This window comes from Diaporthe batatas, assembly GCF_019321695.1.
Source record: "Diaporthe batatas strain CRI 302-4 chromosome Unknown Contig00009, whole genome shotgun sequence".
NCBI lineage: Eukaryota > Fungi > Ascomycota > Sordariomycetes > Diaporthales > Diaporthaceae > Diaporthe > Diaporthe batatas.
Genome location: NW_025408556.1, coordinates 536,507 through 554,799, shown reverse-complemented (window position 1 = coordinate 554,799; position 18,293 = coordinate 536,507). Strand labels below are relative to the sequence as shown.

The 18,293-nt window shown below is 50.6% G+C and overlaps 6 protein-coding genes across 6 annotated transcripts; 2 read left to right on the top strand and 4 right to left on the bottom strand.

Moving 5' to 3' along the window:
- Positions 1 to 3,714: 3,714 nt before the first annotated feature.
- Positions 3,715 to 5,125, top strand: KVR01_007805 (uncharacterized protein; the record flags this gene model as incomplete). The annotated part of the gene is made up of 5 exons (XM_044783264.1): positions 3,715 to 3,981; positions 4,051 to 4,470; positions 4,531 to 4,660; positions 4,717 to 4,801; positions 4,870 to 5,125. The coding sequence occupies 5 exons, from the start codon at positions 3,715 to 3,717 to the stop codon at positions 5,123 to 5,125; spliced, it is 1,158 nt and encodes a 385-aa protein (XP_044642783.1).
- Positions 5,126 to 6,965: 1,840 nt separating this feature from the next.
- On the bottom strand, positions 6,966 to 8,523 carry KVR01_007756 (uncharacterized protein; the record flags this gene model as incomplete). Its single annotated transcript, XM_044785132.1, has 4 exons — positions 6,966 to 7,253; positions 7,343 to 7,739; positions 7,822 to 8,437; positions 8,487 to 8,523. The coding sequence occupies 4 exons, from the start codon at positions 8,521 to 8,523 to the stop codon at positions 6,966 to 6,968; spliced, it is 1,338 nt and encodes a 445-aa protein (XP_044642734.1).
- Positions 8,524 to 9,139: 616 nt separating this feature from the next.
- KVR01_007772 (uncharacterized protein) lies at positions 9,140 to 10,215 on the bottom strand (the record flags this gene model as incomplete). The annotated part of the gene is made up of 3 exons (XM_044794532.1): positions 9,140 to 9,191; positions 9,245 to 9,678; positions 9,742 to 10,215. The coding sequence occupies 3 exons, from the start codon at positions 10,213 to 10,215 to the stop codon at positions 9,140 to 9,142; spliced, it is 960 nt and encodes a 319-aa protein (XP_044642750.1).
- A 2,439-nt stretch (positions 10,216 to 12,654) lies between these two features.
- On the bottom strand, positions 12,655 to 14,536 carry KVR01_008287 (uncharacterized protein). Its single transcript, XM_044788312.1, has 3 exons — positions 14,183 to 14,536; positions 13,141 to 14,126; positions 12,655 to 13,086 (listed from the first exon to the last, which is right to left on the bottom strand). The coding sequence occupies exons 1-3, from the start codon at positions 14,300 to 14,302 to the stop codon at positions 12,870 to 12,872; spliced, it is 1,323 nt and encodes a 440-aa protein (XP_044643265.1). The 5' UTR covers positions 14,303 to 14,536; the 3' UTR covers positions 12,655 to 12,869.
- Positions 14,537 to 14,979: 443 nt separating this feature from the next.
- On the top strand, positions 14,980 to 17,695 carry KVR01_008307 (uncharacterized protein). The gene is made up of 2 exons (XM_044781888.1): positions 14,980 to 15,531; positions 15,594 to 17,695. Exons 1-2 carry the CDS (start codon positions 15,243 to 15,245, stop codon positions 16,805 to 16,807), a joined length of 1,503 nt encoding a protein of 500 aa, XP_044643285.1. The 5' UTR covers positions 14,980 to 15,242; the 3' UTR covers positions 16,808 to 17,695.
- KVR01_008073 (uncharacterized protein) lies at positions 16,819 to 17,403 on the bottom strand (the record flags this gene model as incomplete). The annotated part of the gene is made up of 1 exon (XM_044789058.1): positions 16,819 to 17,403. One exon carries the CDS (start codon positions 17,401 to 17,403, stop codon positions 16,819 to 16,821), a length of 585 nt encoding a protein of 194 aa, XP_044643051.1.
- Positions 17,696 to 18,293: the final 598 nt, after the last annotated feature.

Sequence of the window (18,293 nt, the reverse complement as noted above, 5' to 3'; positions counted from 1 at the left end):
GTCCAGTGTGGCAAGATAGCATCTGGAAGGATGTCCCGGCCGAGGACACGGACATTTTCATTAGAAGCGCGCAAACCGGAGGTTCCTGGCACGAATACGTGGTTGTTGACGGTTTGCGTTCTTGAAGAGAGAACAAGCGACTCGATTTAGGGAGAACAGCAGGCTATTAATTGCCGGTATTGCAGGTGCGACGTATGTTTTTCCATGGACAACGTCCGCTGATATTTAGTACCATGTCCTCCATAGGCGAGGCATGGCAAACTATCAGAACTGATGTATGATGCACAGCACCGAGACATGGGATGCCATTATCATCCAGATACCGACGTAAATTTGCAACAGCAAGGAGGTTGCAGGTAGTAAATTTCTCTCATGAAATCTATCCCAAACCCACATCAAAGACCAGGCATTGAGATCGCGGGCGTCAACAGCTCTCCATTCTTTTAATCAATGCATCATTGTCATGTCGAAGTCCGATTTCTTCTCATAACGCAGTGATCTTTCTACTTCTACCGCATGTATTCTGATGTGCTCCTCCAGCCTCTCCAAATACCGTTTCAAACAATTTTGAGGTGGGCTCCGGATTCTGGCAGATAGGACAAGGTTTCCATCCAAATTCCTCCTTATCTTGCAGGTTTTCAGATATCATTTCAAGAAATCTCAAAAGGTATTTGGATTGACTGCAGAAATACATCTATTATGGTTTCTTCTGCAGCAGCACACTCGAGGTTCCAAATGCCCCTCCCCCCACGGAACTTGAACTATAATTGCTATTTGAGTTACATCCTGTGACGAGATATCGGACAAACCAGTCACTTATGGGAGTGAAGTTGCCTTCCTATCGCAACGATATTGAGCAATTGAATGAATAATTCTACTGCACAAACTGTAATCGGTGAATTCGAATTTGAACATTTGAACTAAAATCTGTGGTGTGCGTGAAGTCCATAGCATTACTTGAAAGAATAAAAACTGTCACAGAGGAATAGCTCGATGACTAACAGTGATGGGTGACTTTAGCAGGCTACAATGGTGCGATCCGCGAAGATTGCGTGCTGTTTTTTAGAAACAGCAGGCTCGTCAGGCGCCTAAACAGACTGAAGGTGAGCTTCAAGGCCAACTTGTATGATCGTAACGCTTTCCAAATCATGGAATTCAAGTGAAAAGACGCAACGAATAGATTCTCGTGAACTTGACCAGCAATGGTGTCATTCAGCAGTTGGTACTTGTAGTTGAGGTCTAAAAAGCCCATATAATAAACCACAACAATTTTCTGTGTCAGATTCCCAGAGAGAAGCTTCTCCCAAGGAAACAACCGCATACCGAAAGTACCTGAAAAGCGTATCTAATACAACACACAGCCAGTAACAGAACCAGTAGCCAAATTCGACACCCAAGAGAATAAGGGTCCCACTTACACGACTGCACTACCATACACTTTCAAAATGTGTATCAAATGGTACTACGAGTACTCTCACTGCCGCCATAGGGAATACGCGTCCAGGGAGAAGTGCCGTGGATACCGCAGGCATCGTTCCTGCCCCGACAGGCCCCGCAGGGATTACATCTATGTGAGAGGAACCTGCCCTCGCTGCTTCCGTGAAAACCTGGGCGGAGCATTCGGTCAGAGTATACGGTGGTTCTTTGGACGAAGATAAAATCCGGGGCTATGTATCCCCACAGGAACTAGAACTTAATTATCTTATTAACCGAAAGTCTGTTCCATCACGAACTCGTATTATGCAACGAGAATATGAATGAAACCCCAGTCTGCAAAATAGCCAAAAAAAATGTGAATAATGATGTAGGATAAGCTTTAGCATGGAAGCTTCGAGCACAACACATAGGCTCATAGATGGGAGATTTGGTGAAATCTATGTTTCCGCCGGCAGGTACGGTGGCAGTTGGAAAGGCAGAGGATAGCCGGGTTTTACGTATAGGCACAACTCTCTAATAAAATACTAAGTATACCTCATCGCAGAGGCTCAAATAGCATCTTGAAATTGAGTTGCAGGACAACTTCTTCATCTCATGTCTATGCTAGTCAGCAAGTGTTACCAATGTTCCCATCCAGAGAGCGCAGCTGCCAGGAGATTTTGGGTGCGCAAACAGAGTGAACAGGACATTCAGAAGCAGTGCATTAGCAGGTAGGGACTACCTAGGTACTGAGTTTGAATCCCCTGCCCCACCTTCTCTTTCAGCCCCCCCCCCCTTCCGCTTTACCTTCCAAGGTTCTTTCGTAGAACTAAACAGGTTTTTACCGTGGCGTAGAAGCGGCACCTGTTGTCTTTTTCCGAGTGATTTTTCGTTATGTGTTCTTGAATGGCTGCATTTTAATAAGCAAAGCATTCTTCAGAAACTCTATACTGCGAGAGCCTAGGAACTTTGTCACCTTCACCTCCAGGGATCAGAATTATTCGTCGCTGAAGAGAACATAGATCGTGGCGGAGGCTCAGGGGATAAGTTTGGAACGATCACTTCATACGAGCCCCGCCTCTGGGATGACTCAATGATGAAATTTCATTCAGACGGCTCAGATGGTTTCCCAGACCTGAAATTCTTCAACCTGTGCATGGGCAACACTCTAAGACGGGTGATTGGGGATCTGGACCTTAGGCTTGAAAGGTTCCACGAGCAGCCAACGCATAGTCAATCGTGAAACCTTTGTTAACTGATTCCAAGATAACCTTGGAAGCCACCGGAGAGTGTGGACCTCGTGAGGTTATAGTCCTCGTACTCAAATAACGCTATTCCGATTTACTAAAGGGCCTCTATCGACTTGATCACTCATGGGACTATTATAATCCGGAAAGCACAAGAACCCCGAGGCGATTTATTTTGGGCCAGTTGTAAGGACTCAACCGTGGGGCGAAAAATGGTCGCGACGGGTCCGAGGTTCGAAATCGACGTTTACGCGCCATGCAATGATCGTGCTCCGATGCATGGAATTGTTTTTCCGCCGGCACCTGAGGCATAGGATCTCCCGACAGGGGGCTTGGGCATCGCGACCACGAGCGGGTCAGTCTTTAGAGGCGCGTCGATTTGTCGATGCAACGGGCGTTCGATCCTTACTTGCAAGCGAGCTGTGTGACTGTGGAACCTCAAAATATTTCAAACCAGTCCTAAATTGCATACAGTGGAGCCAGCTAACTTTTTAGCCAAGACAACTTCCAGCAGGATCACCTTGAGCAATCCAACAGACGATCAAGGCTGCCCGGTCATACGAGGGACCTGCAAGAGATGGAATGCCACGAATCACATCTACGTCACGCATGGGGAATGGACCCTCAGGTCATGTGAACGCGATTCAGTGCCGGTCACAATCCGGGGAAAGCTACCCCAACTGGACGGACGATCGTGGTTGGTCTGGCATCCCTCCCGATTGGGGGAATTGTGAATCCGGTAGCCGGGCCCTAGGCGCAAGCCCTTTCAACTACAATTTCCATGGACAATATCATAGCCTTGCTATTGGAGGACTAAAGTATTCCCCTTACTATGGTGGAGACGAGGCCAAAAGGAGGATGTTCAATGCTATGCTCCGTGGACTGCGCATTCGGCCACTCGTGACGCGTCCCTTGAGCTGGCTCAGCTTCACGATGAGGCACGCACATGTATATAAGGCTGCCAAGGTGCCAAGACCTCCATCATGTCTTAAGCATCTGCTTGGCATCAGACACTGCCGTGATTCGTCGTTAGCCGCTGTCAAGATCGATCATGAAGGCACTCAGCTATTATTCCTTAGTTCTCGGAGCCTACACGGCTTGCGTGGCGGCCTCACCCGTTGCCGAGCCGGGGCCCGCCATCACCCCTGCTCCCAGCGCCGACAAGGTCAAGAGGGCCAGCAGCTGTACCTTTTCGGGCTCATCTGGTGCTTCCCTCGCCAGCGTCAGCCAGAAGTCATGCGCCACTATTGTTCTGTCCTCACTTGTCGTTCCGTCTGGCACTACTCTAGACCTCTCCAGCCTTGAGGATGATACCACTGTTAGTGCAAATCCCATACCCAGTTTCCGACTACATCTTGGACGAAGATATCTGACCCGCCAATGACAGGTGATCTTTGAGGGAACTACTACCTGGGGCTACGCCGAGTGGGCCGGGCCACTTCTGCAGATCGAAGGCAAATCCATTAACATCCAAGGCGCATCCGGCGCCATCCTAGATGGCGGCGGATCAAAGTACTGGGACGGCGAGGGAGGTTCTGGTGGCAAGAAGAAGCCCAAATTCTTCTACGCCCATTCCCTTACCGACTCGACCATCACCAACCTACACATCCAGAACACACCAGTCCAGGCGGTCAGCATCAGTGGTGCTGACGGTCTGACCATCACTGGCATGACAATTGACGACTCTGCTGGTGATAGCAAGGGGAAGAACACCGATTGCTTCGACATTGGGAGCTCTTCAAATGTTATCATCACCGGTGCGAATTGTTATAACCAGGATGATTGCGTTGCTGTCAATTCCGGAACTGTGAGTAGTCACATCACCTGTACAGACTTTGATGAGAGTGGAAACTGACAGTACTGTCAGGGGATCACTTTTGAAAACTCGCTCTGCTCTGGCGGACACGGTCTGTCCATTGGCTCAGTTGGTGGCAGAACAAGCAACGTAGTTGACACAGTGACCTTTTCCAACAATCAGGTCAAGAATTCGGTGAATGGTAAGTCTGCAAAATCCGCCTTGTTGCGTCGGGTACACCGTCTAAAACCCAGATAGGGATCCGTGTCAAGGCCACCGAGAATGATACTGGCTCTATCAAAGGAGTGACCTACTCGAAGATTACGTTGTCAAACATCTCGAAGTAAGCAGACCCCCAGCAATCTAAGCAAGCATAGCAGATTGCTAATCCAAATCCTTTTCTCGCATCAGGTACGGCATCCTCATTGAGCAGAACTACAACGGCGGAGACCTTGATGGCGGTACGCCGACTTCGGGCATTCCAATCACGGGCCTCACCTTGAACACCATCTCTGGATCAGGAGCAGTCTCCAGCAGCGGATACGATGTTGTGGTCGTCTGCGGATCCGGTGCTTGCTCCGGATGGACCTGGAGCGGCGTCAACGTGACAGGCGGCAAGAAGTACAGCGGATGCACGAATGTGCCAAGTAATGTAGCTTGCTCCTAATTAGGAGTCTAGATGGTATCGTGCTTGGGGCGGAAGGCTAGGTCTGCTTGCTTCGTCAGTGACTAGGTCAGAGAAGCCAGCGCACAATGCGGTAGCCGAGGTACTTAAATCTTTGCCACTTGACCAAATCGAACTCCAGGACTGCATCCTGAGATTTTGAAAAGGTTGATGGGATCAGGTAAATTGTTTCAGTCACAAATTTGAGTCAATGCTCTTTTTATTGATCAGCCTTCGATGGGAAATCATCGTCATAATTCTGACCTCAGGCGACATTGGGTTCCAAGGTTGCGATGGCTTATTATCTAAGTACCTACTTAAGTACCGGACCGGGGGTCTATGGGTTCTTGCAATGGTTGCCCTGGGGGGCTAATTGAAGCCCTAAAATTAACGGTTCTTCTTCTGGTAACGGTTCCTCCTCTGGCAACGGATAATCCCTGGCTTCTGATTGGCCCTCTGGTTGTATGGAAGGAGGTGAGGAAAGAGAGAAGGAGAGGAAGGTGTACTATAGGATTTTTAAATTATTATCTATAAAGAAGGAGAAAAGGTAGGGAATTAAGAAGTATATAGAGAGGAGAGTTTAAATTTTTTTTTTTGATATTAAGCTTATTTATATAGAAGGAAGACTTATAGAGGAATTTCTTTTTAGTTAGCCTTTATCTTGAAGTAGGAGGAAGGAAAGTTGGTTAGCTAATTAGAAGTTAGGGATTGTCTGTTGTTAGAGGAGGAATTGTTGCTAGAAGAAGAACCGTTAAAATTAAGGAGTAATTGTTGCTGAAGCCTATAAAACCCTGGTACGGTAGTTTTACAAGCTCAGACCAGTTGACTAATATCAGCCTAGTCATATTAACTACATTTACACACAAGTACTCCACCGCCGCCATATATGGTCTGCAATTATCAACCGAATTTCCAAAAGATTGTCCGGATGTTCCTCTGCCCATTCTGAGTCAAATAATAAAATACTATCTCTCCATCCTCACTGTTGACGTATGAGCGAACACTCCTTTGCGTGTTCCAAGGTTAAGCCCATTACCACACAGTCGCGCTTAGTTGGGGGTGTGAATGGGGACTCCCGAGGTCGTGGGATCAGGCGCAAAGGTAGGCATTGGGTACGGGATAGGATAGGGTTTGGTTCGACTAGTTCTGGTGATGGTCGTCATCGTCTCTGTCCCTGCATCCGTACTGTCAATGGGCGGGGTAGTGGTGCTGGTCGGCCCGACACTGGACGTGACCCAGGGTGGGTAGGGCACTGGGGCCAAGTGTTAACATAGCACGAAATATACAGAACAGAAGCTGGTCAGCTCACGTATAGTAGTCTTAGGTTTTACAAATATCGGGGTAAGTCTGGTGGGCTCCACGGGGAGTGTATAGTCTGGTTTCGAAAAGCTCGGTGGACGAGACGTGTCGGTTTGTGGGGGCTGAGGCAAGCACAAGGCACCGGGGCTTAACATAAGCCAAGTAATTGCGAGTCCACGAAGATTTGCCATCATGTTCATATTTGGCTGCATTTACGGATAATCCAGTTGTCATGTGGGAGACAGAAGTGAGATGAGCACTTTCAGAAGTGGGAGCTTACTGCTGCTTCTTAAGCTATTTCACAACCAGGGCCGACTGCTGGAGCATAGCTGTTCGGTGAAGAGTATGATAACCGAGGATCCGCAGAGCTTCACTTCAGATTGTACCCTCTGAGTGCCTGGGTACCTCAAGAATTAATTCAATTACTTAATGATCTAAACTGAATCAGGCCCAGCAACTAGTAGCACAGATTGTTTACTCGTCGATCACATTGACCAACCGCTGCCCTAGGTACCTAGGTACAGGTATTCAGTTTAGAAATGAGCTACCTGCCCAAACTTGCGCCTTTCGGCGTGAAGGTGCAAAGAGGCTCGACCTTTCCCGACTTCAGCTCCCCATCAACTCTGGACGACACTTCATCCCACCTCGTGATGGTATCGGCTTCAGCATCATACACGTATAACCATCTATTGCGCATCTTGATAGACTCCGGATCAATCTCCACCCCATCTTCCAAGCCTTTGAGGGCGTTGTGCCACCGATCACGAAGGTCTTCTCCCGCGGTCTGACTCTGTCTGGTCCGGGCGAACCTGATTTTCTCGTAAACCCTCGTCTGTTCAAGATGGCGTCAGTGAGAAGCTACCGAGGTAATCAAGCTGGCGACCGCGTGGCGCGGACATCGAGCTGCTGGGATGAGCTTACGGCTAGTGGTATCCGGCCTCTTCCTGCAAGCTTTAGGCACACTGCTAATACGGCCGCGCTCTCTGTCGCCTGACTCGCACCTTGAGCACTGGTGGGAAGGTGTGGATGGCAACTGTCACCGAGAAGGGCGATGTTGTGCTTCTTGGAGATCCAGGTTGGCAATGGATCTCTGTAGCAGATCTTCCAGTCCAGGAGCGCGGGCGTCTTCTCAACTGCTGCCGCGATCCTCGTATCTAGTCCCTTGATGTGCTCTCGGACGTCTGCCATATCCCCTTCCTGGAACCAAGACTCTTTGATCTCCATGTCTGCCTCGTGCGAGAGCTTACGTGTTATGATCCAGTTGAACTCCTCGCCGCCGCGCAGGGTGTTTTGGACGAGGTGCGTGTCCAATCCAATCCTTCAGAAGCAAGAGCAGGTTAGATGTGGTGGGGGGAAAGGAGAACAGTCCAGAACACGATTGGGGGGCAAGAAATACACACCATATATTCACGCAATCGTGATCGATAAACTCTTGACAGAGTGCGTCACCCTTGAGATGTCCACCAGGAAAGTATGCCCTCCAGCATGAATACCCGCTGCTCTTTGGGGCGTCGGTAAATCCCAGGACGAGCTCTCGTGCGCGGCTCTTGATCCCGTCCGCACCAACAATAACATCCGCTCTGATTACTGCCTCGTCCTTGAACACGATGCTTGGTCTTGGATCTTCGTCGTCACCTTCCCCAAATCCTACTACTTCGTGTCCCATCTTGATCTCAATACCGGCATCGCGCACACCTTGCAGGAATGCCTCGTGGTAGTCGCCGCGGTGGCCGATGTAACCAGCCATATCCATTAACGGCTGCTGAGCCAGAATTTTCCCATCATGCCACCTGCGAATTTGCATATCCTTGGACTGGTTTCCGATTGATGTGAGGGAGTGATATAAAACATCGCCGCCCCACCGACGGAGCAATTTGAGTGCGTTCTCGCCTAAGCCTAAGGAGTCGCCTAGCCGACGGAACGTTGTGAGCTTCTCATATACGATCACGTCGTGGCCGTGATGCTTCATGGCCAGTGCTGCAGCACACCCACCGAGACCGGCCCCAATGACGACAACTGTAGCGCGTGAGTATATTTTCAACACCTTCGGTAAACACACTCTCACCCTTGATGCCGGTGGGACTGTTGTCGCTGACAGCCATTCTCAATTCCTATTTCCAGGTGATTCTTGAGCGCTGGTCAAAATTGATAAAGGTTTATCCTGAATCACAACAGCTTGGACAATATTGAATATATCCACAGCCCCGTCCGTCATTGATGACCACGCTCTGCTCGTCGGGGCAGGCCGTCTACCCCGCGAACCGGCCCTCAAAATACCCGGATGATCACCCCTAGCCCGGTAACATTGCCTGGTACCCGAATGCGGGACAGAGATAATCCCCATCTGACCTACAGGACCAGCGAGGCTCTTCAATCTCAACTAGAATGGCACACGTTGGCGCCACGGCCTTTGAAATACCCGTAGAACATTCGAACTTCTGGACTTTCTTACACTATTGCATGCACTGAACAAATAGTCACTCGCAGATGATATGGGAAAGGCGCAGACCCCTCGGTCTTTCATTATTTTGACTTAGTTCTAAACTTTCATCAATGATCCAAGAGTGACTCTCGGGTGGGTGAAATAAACTTTTGCTGGAGCATGACGCTGTCATCGTGTGCGCGCGTCGACTTTTGTCACATTTCCGCAAAGTCAGCAGCTTCCTGCTACCGCCTTGACGCGATGTCGACAGCAGTCCCGAAGATAAAGACAGCCCCTTAATTGCAATCTTTGCCTCCGCCGGAGCTCAGATCATCCGGAATCAGGACGCTGAAGAAATTTGTTAGCACTTGTAGAGATGGAAGACGTGTGAAAACAATTACCTGTCGATCAAATGGCCAACACCGTTCGACAACAGGATGTCGGCGGCAATCACATTTGCGTCGTTCACGGTGATCGCACCATCCGTGTTAACGAGGGTAAGGTGCTCACCCAGAGCACTCTCCACAACAGTCTCACAAGTAGGAATGGCGGGAGAATACACGACTGCACCAGTCACGATATGCTTGAGTAGTACTTGCTGGAGCTGCTCTGTGTTCAGGCCAGCCACGGTCTCGGCAATTGCTTCAAAGGCCTCATTCGATGGGATAAAAATGGTGACATCTGGCTCAGTGTCGAAGAACTCAACCGAACCAGCGCTGGTGAGAGCCCCGACAATACCCGTAAGCCCCGCAGCAGTAGCTGTGGTGGAAGCGTTGGTTGGGATGGTGAGAACCGAATCAATCTTATGGATCGTTGCCCCTCCTACAACGATATCCTGTTCTACAGTTCAGTCTACTTGAAAATCGAGGTAAGACTCCTTAGTGAAATGATGACTTACAGCCTGTGTTACAGTGGATGTAGCAAGATTCCCAGAGCGGAGAATGACACTGGTGCCGTTGAGCTGCGCACCCAGGTTCTGCGCGGGAGTGACCTGCGTTGCTGAAGCACCTCCAATCACGTTTTCGGGAGTGAGAAGAGTCGGTACAAATTGCGGCGTAGCCGTGATCGCAGTGCTAGGGATCGTCTGTGGCACTACGTGGTACGACAGTACCGATGCGATGCCTTCAATATCGCTGTTCCCGATGGCCTGTCCAGCTGCGCTGGCCGGGTCGACAGCCTCAAAGGCAGAGTTGATAGGAGCGAAGATAGTGATGCCTTCCGCCGCGTCGAGTTGGTCTGCTAGACCTGGAACGGCAGAAATTGCGCCCAGGAGGGTACTCAAGTCAGGGTCCGCCTGTAGGGCCGCGACCAAGTCTTGGGCACTGGATTGGGCAACAAGTGCCAAAGCAGTGGCTGCGGAGGAGTATCTCATTTTAAGTGACCACGGTACACACGAAAGAAATGCAAGTTGCTTGATGTATGCCAACAGGATTAATTACCACGCGGATGGGATCACACACCCCATACAGTCGGATCTGATGAGAATAAGTACACATCTTAACGTCGAGCGTTTCTCAATCATTTCCTCTGCCACCTTACAACCTACATGAGAATGAACTGTGATCTGTGATCGTAAGCTCGTTGCAGTCGTCATAGACTGCTGATAATCAATCTCAAAGAACCTCTCGTATAAGATGCAAATCTGCGTCTGTCAACGATGTCACCCATGGAGAAGAAGTCGAGTATCGCTCCATCGTTCTGATATAACCCAGAAGGCTGGTCACGGATCATCCCTGGAGATTAGAATGCGTTCCTGTTCTGACCAGCATTCTCCGCAGTCTCCATGCAAACATTTGTGCAATGATGTTGCTCAGCTCGCCGATCTGGATCGATGCCAAGCCGGGAGTGCAGGAGGTGCTTCTCGAAGGCAGGCTTAAAGCGGGCCATTTCGTCCCGAGTACTGTTGATTTCTAGACCTCCTTCTGCAGAGATGCCGACAAATAATTTCGATTACTAAATGGGCTTGGTATGACTGCATAACCATAATGATCGCGAGTCCCCGCTGTGAGCTGTGCCTCGCAGGGTTTCGCTATGAGGTCGGAGAGGCTGGGAAATGTACTCGTCATGACAAGAACTATTCTAGGAGTGTGGTGCATATGCCCAAACCTTAAATTACATAGCCAAGCGGCCATTTGTGTTTCCAGACTCTAACTTCTAACTCTCGTCGGCCTCTCGCGGACCCGTCCAGCATCACGTTGAGCAGGATTGTCGATCAAGTGGAATCAAAGTCTAACTTCAGAATTACGATGGGCCATTCTCTAGCGGATTACGAAAGCAAGACGCATTAAAGCTTTCTTGGTGATAAGCGAGCCTGACCAGAAGAGGAAGCATATATTTCACGTGTACATGATCACCCCCTGATCGGGGACGACGGGTTGCGACTACCATGGTCAACGCTCGCTTGGCCGCGTGCCTATTCTATGTCCCTGAAGCTTTGACTTGAAGCGCAGACACATATCCAGTCCAGTGTACCCATGTGTCTATGTGGTTTCGCTTCTATTCCGCATATGTCCGAGGACATACATGGCGCCTTCACACGGTGGTAAGCACTCAAGACCCAGCGCTTGACCCATGTGTCTACCTTGGATATTTCTGCCACCCCTATGGGTACTTAGCACGACACGGTGCTTCCTGGTCTCAATTTTCATCCTCTGGCGTGTTCCAGCGTCTTCACATCGCCGGTCTTATGGTTCTCTGCATATCCCGGGTTGCGCATCAAGATCGTCATACTGTCAGTGACATGGTTGAATATCTCCATCAACTTTGAACTGTTTGTCAGGGACACGGCGACTAGAGATTGATTCCAAAATGATGCTCCCATGAATTTCAGAATGGTGATTTTTCGATGCCACACCCAGTCATTTACTCCTTGGTAAAGGCTGCTATTGATGTGCGGTCTGAAACGTTGAATCTCCTTGCGCTGTGGGTTGATAGATTGTACTGCGGAGCTTCTAAATCCGTAACAGACAGTTCTAATTCACTATGTGGAAAGCCGAGATCGTGATCGAACTTATAAGAGACCGTAGTTGGACACTTGGTGCTGTTTCTGGGCGCAGCACCCATTATCCCATTATCCCATGATGCGCCAAAGATGCCATGTTGCGGTGAATACAGGACCTGGCAACCCACTAGGATAGTTGGCCTTGATCCACCTATGGACTGTAAAATTTGGTAAAAACTACAAATCGCGCCCGGTGGCAATAGGCTTGGACGATCCCAGTAAACCCTGTCCTCAGGGAACTTAAGGTCAGCCTTGATGATAGAGAAGCCAGTAATTAAGGTTTCCAAATCACTGAAAGAGATTGTTACTGATCTTCCTATTGTCCTTTCGCAGTCATAACCTTTTCCCTGTCAATCTGGTCAGCGGCAGTTCTCCGGGTCTTTCCTATTATGGAAGAAAGGCTGGCTGTCAGTCCAAAACTGCGCTCAGACTACCACTGTTGGAATCTCTTCTGGAGACCGTGGAAACCAAGACATTCGTACAGACATGTGCCTCATCCGTCGCCTAGAAGAATAGCAGCCGGAACGCCCAACGTTCGGCGAGCAGAAGAAAGGAGCCTTCCGACATGTAACCATTCTAAAATATTTACACTTTGAATTGAACTGATATACTTTTTGCATGTAAGCTGCCAGTCAAGGGTAGGACGCGGACATCATCAAGCTAGGAGGCGCACCCGAAGCCCAGTTCTCATCCACCAGGGTGCGCAAGAGAAAGACGAGTTTCGCTTCTATTCCTTGTACGTGCGAACACAGTTTGATTATTCGAAAAAGGATCAATAATTCATGAGGGTTGGTTGCCTGATATTGTCTTTGCTTTGCGAGTGCCTCTTCAAGCGTCGAACGACAAGAACTGGCTATGTACGTGTCGGCATCATGCTGTAACAATCCGACTTACTCTCAACTCTCAGCGATTAGATATGAACTGGCCCCAAATACAATATGTTGCATATTCCGCACTACCGGGGTAGCCTAAGGCTTTTGTTTCTTGAGAATTGATCGTTGGCAACTCGCGAAGACGTATCGTCACTAAAGCTTGGCTCTATCTTGCCCGTCCAGCTTCGCCCTCTCATGCGCGTTCAGCTCCCGTCTTTCCGGCCCACCTCTACTACCATCACCCAGAAAAGCGTCCGGCTGGTGCTCATACTCCTTGCGAAACCGCCACTTGTTGGCTAAGTGGCGAGGGAGCTGCTTCTTGATTCCCAAAGATAGATATTCGCCGATAACGGGCAGGAATTTGAAAGCACTAGAGAAGAGTATGTCAGTGCATGTTTTCAATCAGGCCATTCACTCAACTCACTGCCCACTGCCTCCTCCTCCGAAGAACAAGTTCTTGTAGTCTGGGTGGTAGTCCATAATGAAATCACCCGTAGGCGTATCCGTGTACCAGCAGAGAGCCACCCTGTCGAATGGACGGTCTGCGAGCTCGGGCAATATCTCCCGTAGCCCCTCACGGAGACGCTTTTCGGCATCGGCTGGCGCGAAATTCGGACGCTCACGTGAGAGCGCGGGTGGCACAGACAAGTTAGTCGCGGTCGCGTTGTTATCATTCTTGGATGGTGCTCGAGTGTATCCCCAGCCGTGCACGGCAAATTTGAGCATTCGCGTTTCCTCATGGGGAGGAAAGTTGAACCACCCGGTCGAGAAGTTGGCGTATATAGGAAGCTCCTTGTACTTTTCCATCTCCGATTCTGTCAGACGGACGTACCCCAAAGCCTGGGCTGTCGATAGTGTCGAATTGTATGTGGGAACGAGACCGGAGGCCCAAGCGCCGGCTGTGAGCACAAACTGATCGCCCTCGATAAGCGAGCCAGCAAGAGTGCGAGCCGACTTGATAACACCTTGGGCGTCGCTGTTGAAGCCGAGGACGGTGCCAGCCGGGCCTGCGGTGAAAGACACCCCAAGAGCGAGACACTCGTTCCTCAGCTGAGTGATGGCCTTGCTAGCATCCGCCCAGCCGCCAGAATCATTCTCGTAGCCCTCCCACTCTGGCCCAGCAAGCTTGCCGGTGAGAACCGGGAAATGTCGCTTTGCTGCGGCAGCATCTTGCAACGGAGACCAAGGCAATTGCCGCTTGTCCAGTTGAAACGTCGTTTTGCTCATCCAAGACTCTTTGGCGGACTTTTTTGCGCTACAAAGGATGTATTTGGAAGGGTAGAAGATACCATGGTACTTGGGCTCCTTGGACCATTTCAGGTAGGCATCATGGGCTATGCTACAGTAGTCCTCGTCGGCATAGTCGAAACGGATGACTCGCGAGATATCTGAGCTTGAGCCATCTGGCACCTGACATAAAATATTAGTCCCATCGCGCAGACAAGAGGAAAATTGGATTGATTCACCGGTGGCATATTTCTGTCGACGACAAGGATGTTCTGGTGGCCTTCAGAGGCCAACTGTTTGGCGGTTGCGAGGCCGAACAAGCCTGCACCAACGATGACAACTTTGCTGGTTCGATCCATATTGGGCGGTACAGAGGGGGGTTGATAGGAACGTGATGAATCTCACAATCTATCCATGGACGTGGACATCGGGGACAGGCCCACTAATATATGAGGTCAATCTGGTGGAACCTCAGGTGGGGCGGAACCTTTTACACCAATTTCACTTCCGGGTGCCGTGCACGTGAGCGGTTCACGGGCTTAGTAGATCACTGTGTCCCGGGTCCAGCATCTACGTCTTGTTGTCAAATCGGCCTCTCGCAGCAGGGAGAACATTTGAGTGACGTGAATCGCTTGCGTGATCTAGAGTTGATGGGTCCTTTACCCCACGGTCTTACGTTTCCTAATTCTGATCATTGGGCTCCTGAGTCCTGCCATCATCTCATTGGTATGCCTAATCCGCCGCGGTCCATACTTACTCAAGTACTTATGTCATTTCCATAATGTGTCCAATAAGGCAGGTTCATGCCTGTGAAGTCGATTGCGACTGGGTAGGACCAGCTCCAAAGCAAGGGTTCAATGTTTGTGTTCAACTTGGAATGATCGTATGTGTGGCATGAATGAGAATATGCAATTAACAGATATGTACCTAGGTAGATTGCCGAGTAGTCCCGATAGCTAAAGGGTCTGGGCAAAACGCTCCATCTGACCCTTGCCAGGTGAGCGCTGGAGCTGCACTTCACCTTCCTGCCCGTCATTTGACGTTCACCTCGTGGCACTGTATCGCGCAGCCAGCACGCCCGCAAATCCCGCATGGTGCCGTCATGTTGAGGGTCTTATAACACAGCACTGGAGTGTGCAATCCCCAGTTTTTGGCTTGGTCAAACCCCGCTCACATTGACCTACTGGTAGTTCACGCACCACAGCCAAGTTTCGTGGTCACAAAAGCTAGCCGGGTTGAGCAGCGCACTGAGCACTCAGCAGCACCGGAGTAGTGGATCGGCCACTTGAAACTGCGGCAATGGAAGAAGATGCTGAGTCTCGGCCACACCGCCGCCAGAAGCCTCCGCCGCGCACCATTGCCGCACTGCTTGGTCTACTCCTCCTGGTCAACCTCTCCGCGAGTCTATACCAGCTGCCGCTGAACAGGGTCGTAGAAAGACGTCTTTGCCAGGAATATTACAGCCAGCATGATCCATCTGTTATCGGACCTACTGGGGATATCGACGAAAGGCTCTGCAAGGCCGATGCGATACAGGCTGGCCTGGGCAGGATCCAAGGGGTCATGGACACGGAATGGATTGTTGGTGGTGAGTGATGACAACAGCCGTTGTCAACACTTTTTGGCTGTACTGGAATTAATGCTTCTTAGACTTCGTGATGACAATACCCCTCGGGTTCGTGGCTGAGAGGTACGGCCGAAGAGCCCTCCTTTGGCTCAATCTCGTTCCCAGAGTCTTCATGCTGAGCTGGGCTGTCATCGTTGGCTACTTCGATCAACTGCTCCCAACAAATGCCATCGTTGCCGGCCCAGTGCTGTCATTTCTTGGTGGTGATTGCGTTTTCAACTCTATCACATATTCACTGGCCGCCGGAATCACAAATGACTATGTGCTCCGTGCATCTTACTTCGGCTATATGAGCTCGATCACATATGTTGTCAATCTACTAGGTCCAGCGCTGGCCTCTGCCTCGATGACATTACTCCTTTGGCTCCCTTTCTGGATCGGTATCACTCTTCTCGGAGTCGCTGTTGCGATAATCCCGATGCTTCCCGATCATGAAATAGCAAAGGACCAACGAGACGAACAGTCACAGCCCCTGTTGTCTTCACCTCTACTCAAAGCTCAAGACTCAGGCCCTACGATCCTGCATTCAGTCATCGGCCGCTTCCAAGCTTTACGGGCAGCGCTGGCTACCCACCCCTGGAATTTCTCCCTGCTGCTCGCCTGCTTCCTTCTCGCTTCTCTGGCCAGCTCTGACACGAAACTTCTCGTCCAATACATCTCCAAGCGCTACCAATGGACCTTCGCCTCGGCAGGCTACCTTTTATCAGGCAAGGCGGTCGTCAACTTTGTGCTCCTGACCGTTGTCGTTCCCCGCGTCCTCCGCTCGGCAATGGTCGCCAGCAGCGGCAGCGGAGCGTCTGGCCTATCTTCGGACCGCATCAACGTCCGGTTTGCTAAGCTTTGCTTGGGCGTCTCGGTTGTAGGAGCTGCGGCCATCGCAGTATCGACGACAATCTGGCTTCTGGTGCCGGCGCTGCTTGTCTACGCGCTTGGATCTGCTCTCCCAGTCTTCACACTTTCTCTCCTCAAGTCGCCTTCTATTTGTTGTCCAGGCGCAGACAGAGGAGACGATGGTCGTGAGTCGTCATCGCCTGGAGCAGACTCACAAACTCACATCTTCTCCATCGTGATGCTGGTGAAGACACTGGGCTCACTTCTCGGCGCACCGCTGATGGCATTCCTGTGGGTGCGGGGCATCGGGCTCGGTGGCGCTGCGTTGGGCATGCCATATTTCGTAAGCGCAGGGTGTTATGCCGCGGCCATTTTCATCTTTTGTCGGATTGAGATCGATCAATGATCATCGTGAGTTCATCCTCCGCCGTGCTGGCGTTCGCGGGCTTTGAACTCTTGGAAGTTGGCGTGTATGTCCTCAAAGATAGAAGTCAAGTACTGGTCGTTCTGGAGATTCCATCTGCTGGTGGCTTCTTCGCCGGCGGTCCTTCCATACCACGGCTCCCAGTTCTGCTCGGCAATTTTGTAGAGCCTAGACTCTTTACCGCCTTCCTCTCGTTTTTCCAGCCTGCGCAGCCATTCGCGTTTTGCATCCAGTCCATCTACAGGGTATACCAGGGCGACATAATAGCCTTCCTTGGCCAGCTGCGTAGGCAGGCCTTTGTGAGTCGAGACGAGAATGACACACTGCTTCTCTGCCAGTCTCCGGATGTCGGCCAGATAGTTCTGAGGAAACTCGGGCTTGGAGCTGTATGCGCTCGAGTCCAGATCGTAGACCTCCAACCCAAGCTCTTTGAGCAGCTCGTCCTTGTTAGATGAAAAATGGGTCTTTCCGATGGCAGGGTATCCGGAAATGATGATAGCCTTGTGAGTGTCGCCGACCTTGTCCGCGTCGGTCTTGGAGTCAGGCCTCGCCCCGAGGCAGGAGATTGAGGCGCCCATGAAGCTCTGAGCTCTGGCTGGCAATGCACGGGGTTTGGTCGATGATGGAAAACTTGGGCAGCGGCGGAGTGAAGCGTGAAGTACGTCGACCGACATCTGCAATGTAGATACCGCTTTGACCCTCGGTGTAGTTTCAAAAATGGTAGTGCCGGAGACTTGCGAAAGAGCGGAAGAGCAGCTAGCTGTCTGGGTCGTTCGCTCGCGACTAGAATTGTGCAAGATTGTGGAGGAATTTCAATCGTCCCTCAGCTGGGATGACGGGCGAGATGAGCCTTTTCAGCTCAAAGGTGAGTCCCGCGATGTCTGGTGGCGTCCCAAAACATGCGGTTACTCAATGTCGCACGTCATGTGCCACTGTGGCACAGCCACCCCCCCTAGTCAAGTCCGACTCACCCGACTGTGTCATCCCCGCGGTGCGAGTGATTAGCCCAGGGACGCGCCTAGCTGCAGGGATTGCGAGCCTTAATAAATACACTTGGAGTCCAGAGGCCTCTGTGTGCAGGGGCGTCAGATAAGCTACTCGACTAGGTACTTAGTAGTTATTGTCATCAATTACATTCGAGTCATCCGCTACAACGACAATAGGCAGATGTCTGACTCTTAGTACGATCCGGACTAGAAACATTTGAAATTGAAGGACACATAGGTAGCGAAGATGCGTTCAATCTTCTTGAAAGCAAGGCCCCTGAATACGACATGTAAAAGTTTGAAGAGATGCATTCTCACATAAAGCGATGGATGCCAGTGGGAAAGTTAGAAGCAACGACAACATGGCTGGGAGAGGCTGGTTGAGATCTAACGCCAGCAAGTTAATCTTGAGTGCGTATTTGTGGATGGGGCTAGCGATCCTGAGACATCTAGTGCGCGTTTTGCATGTTGGCATGCTGCTG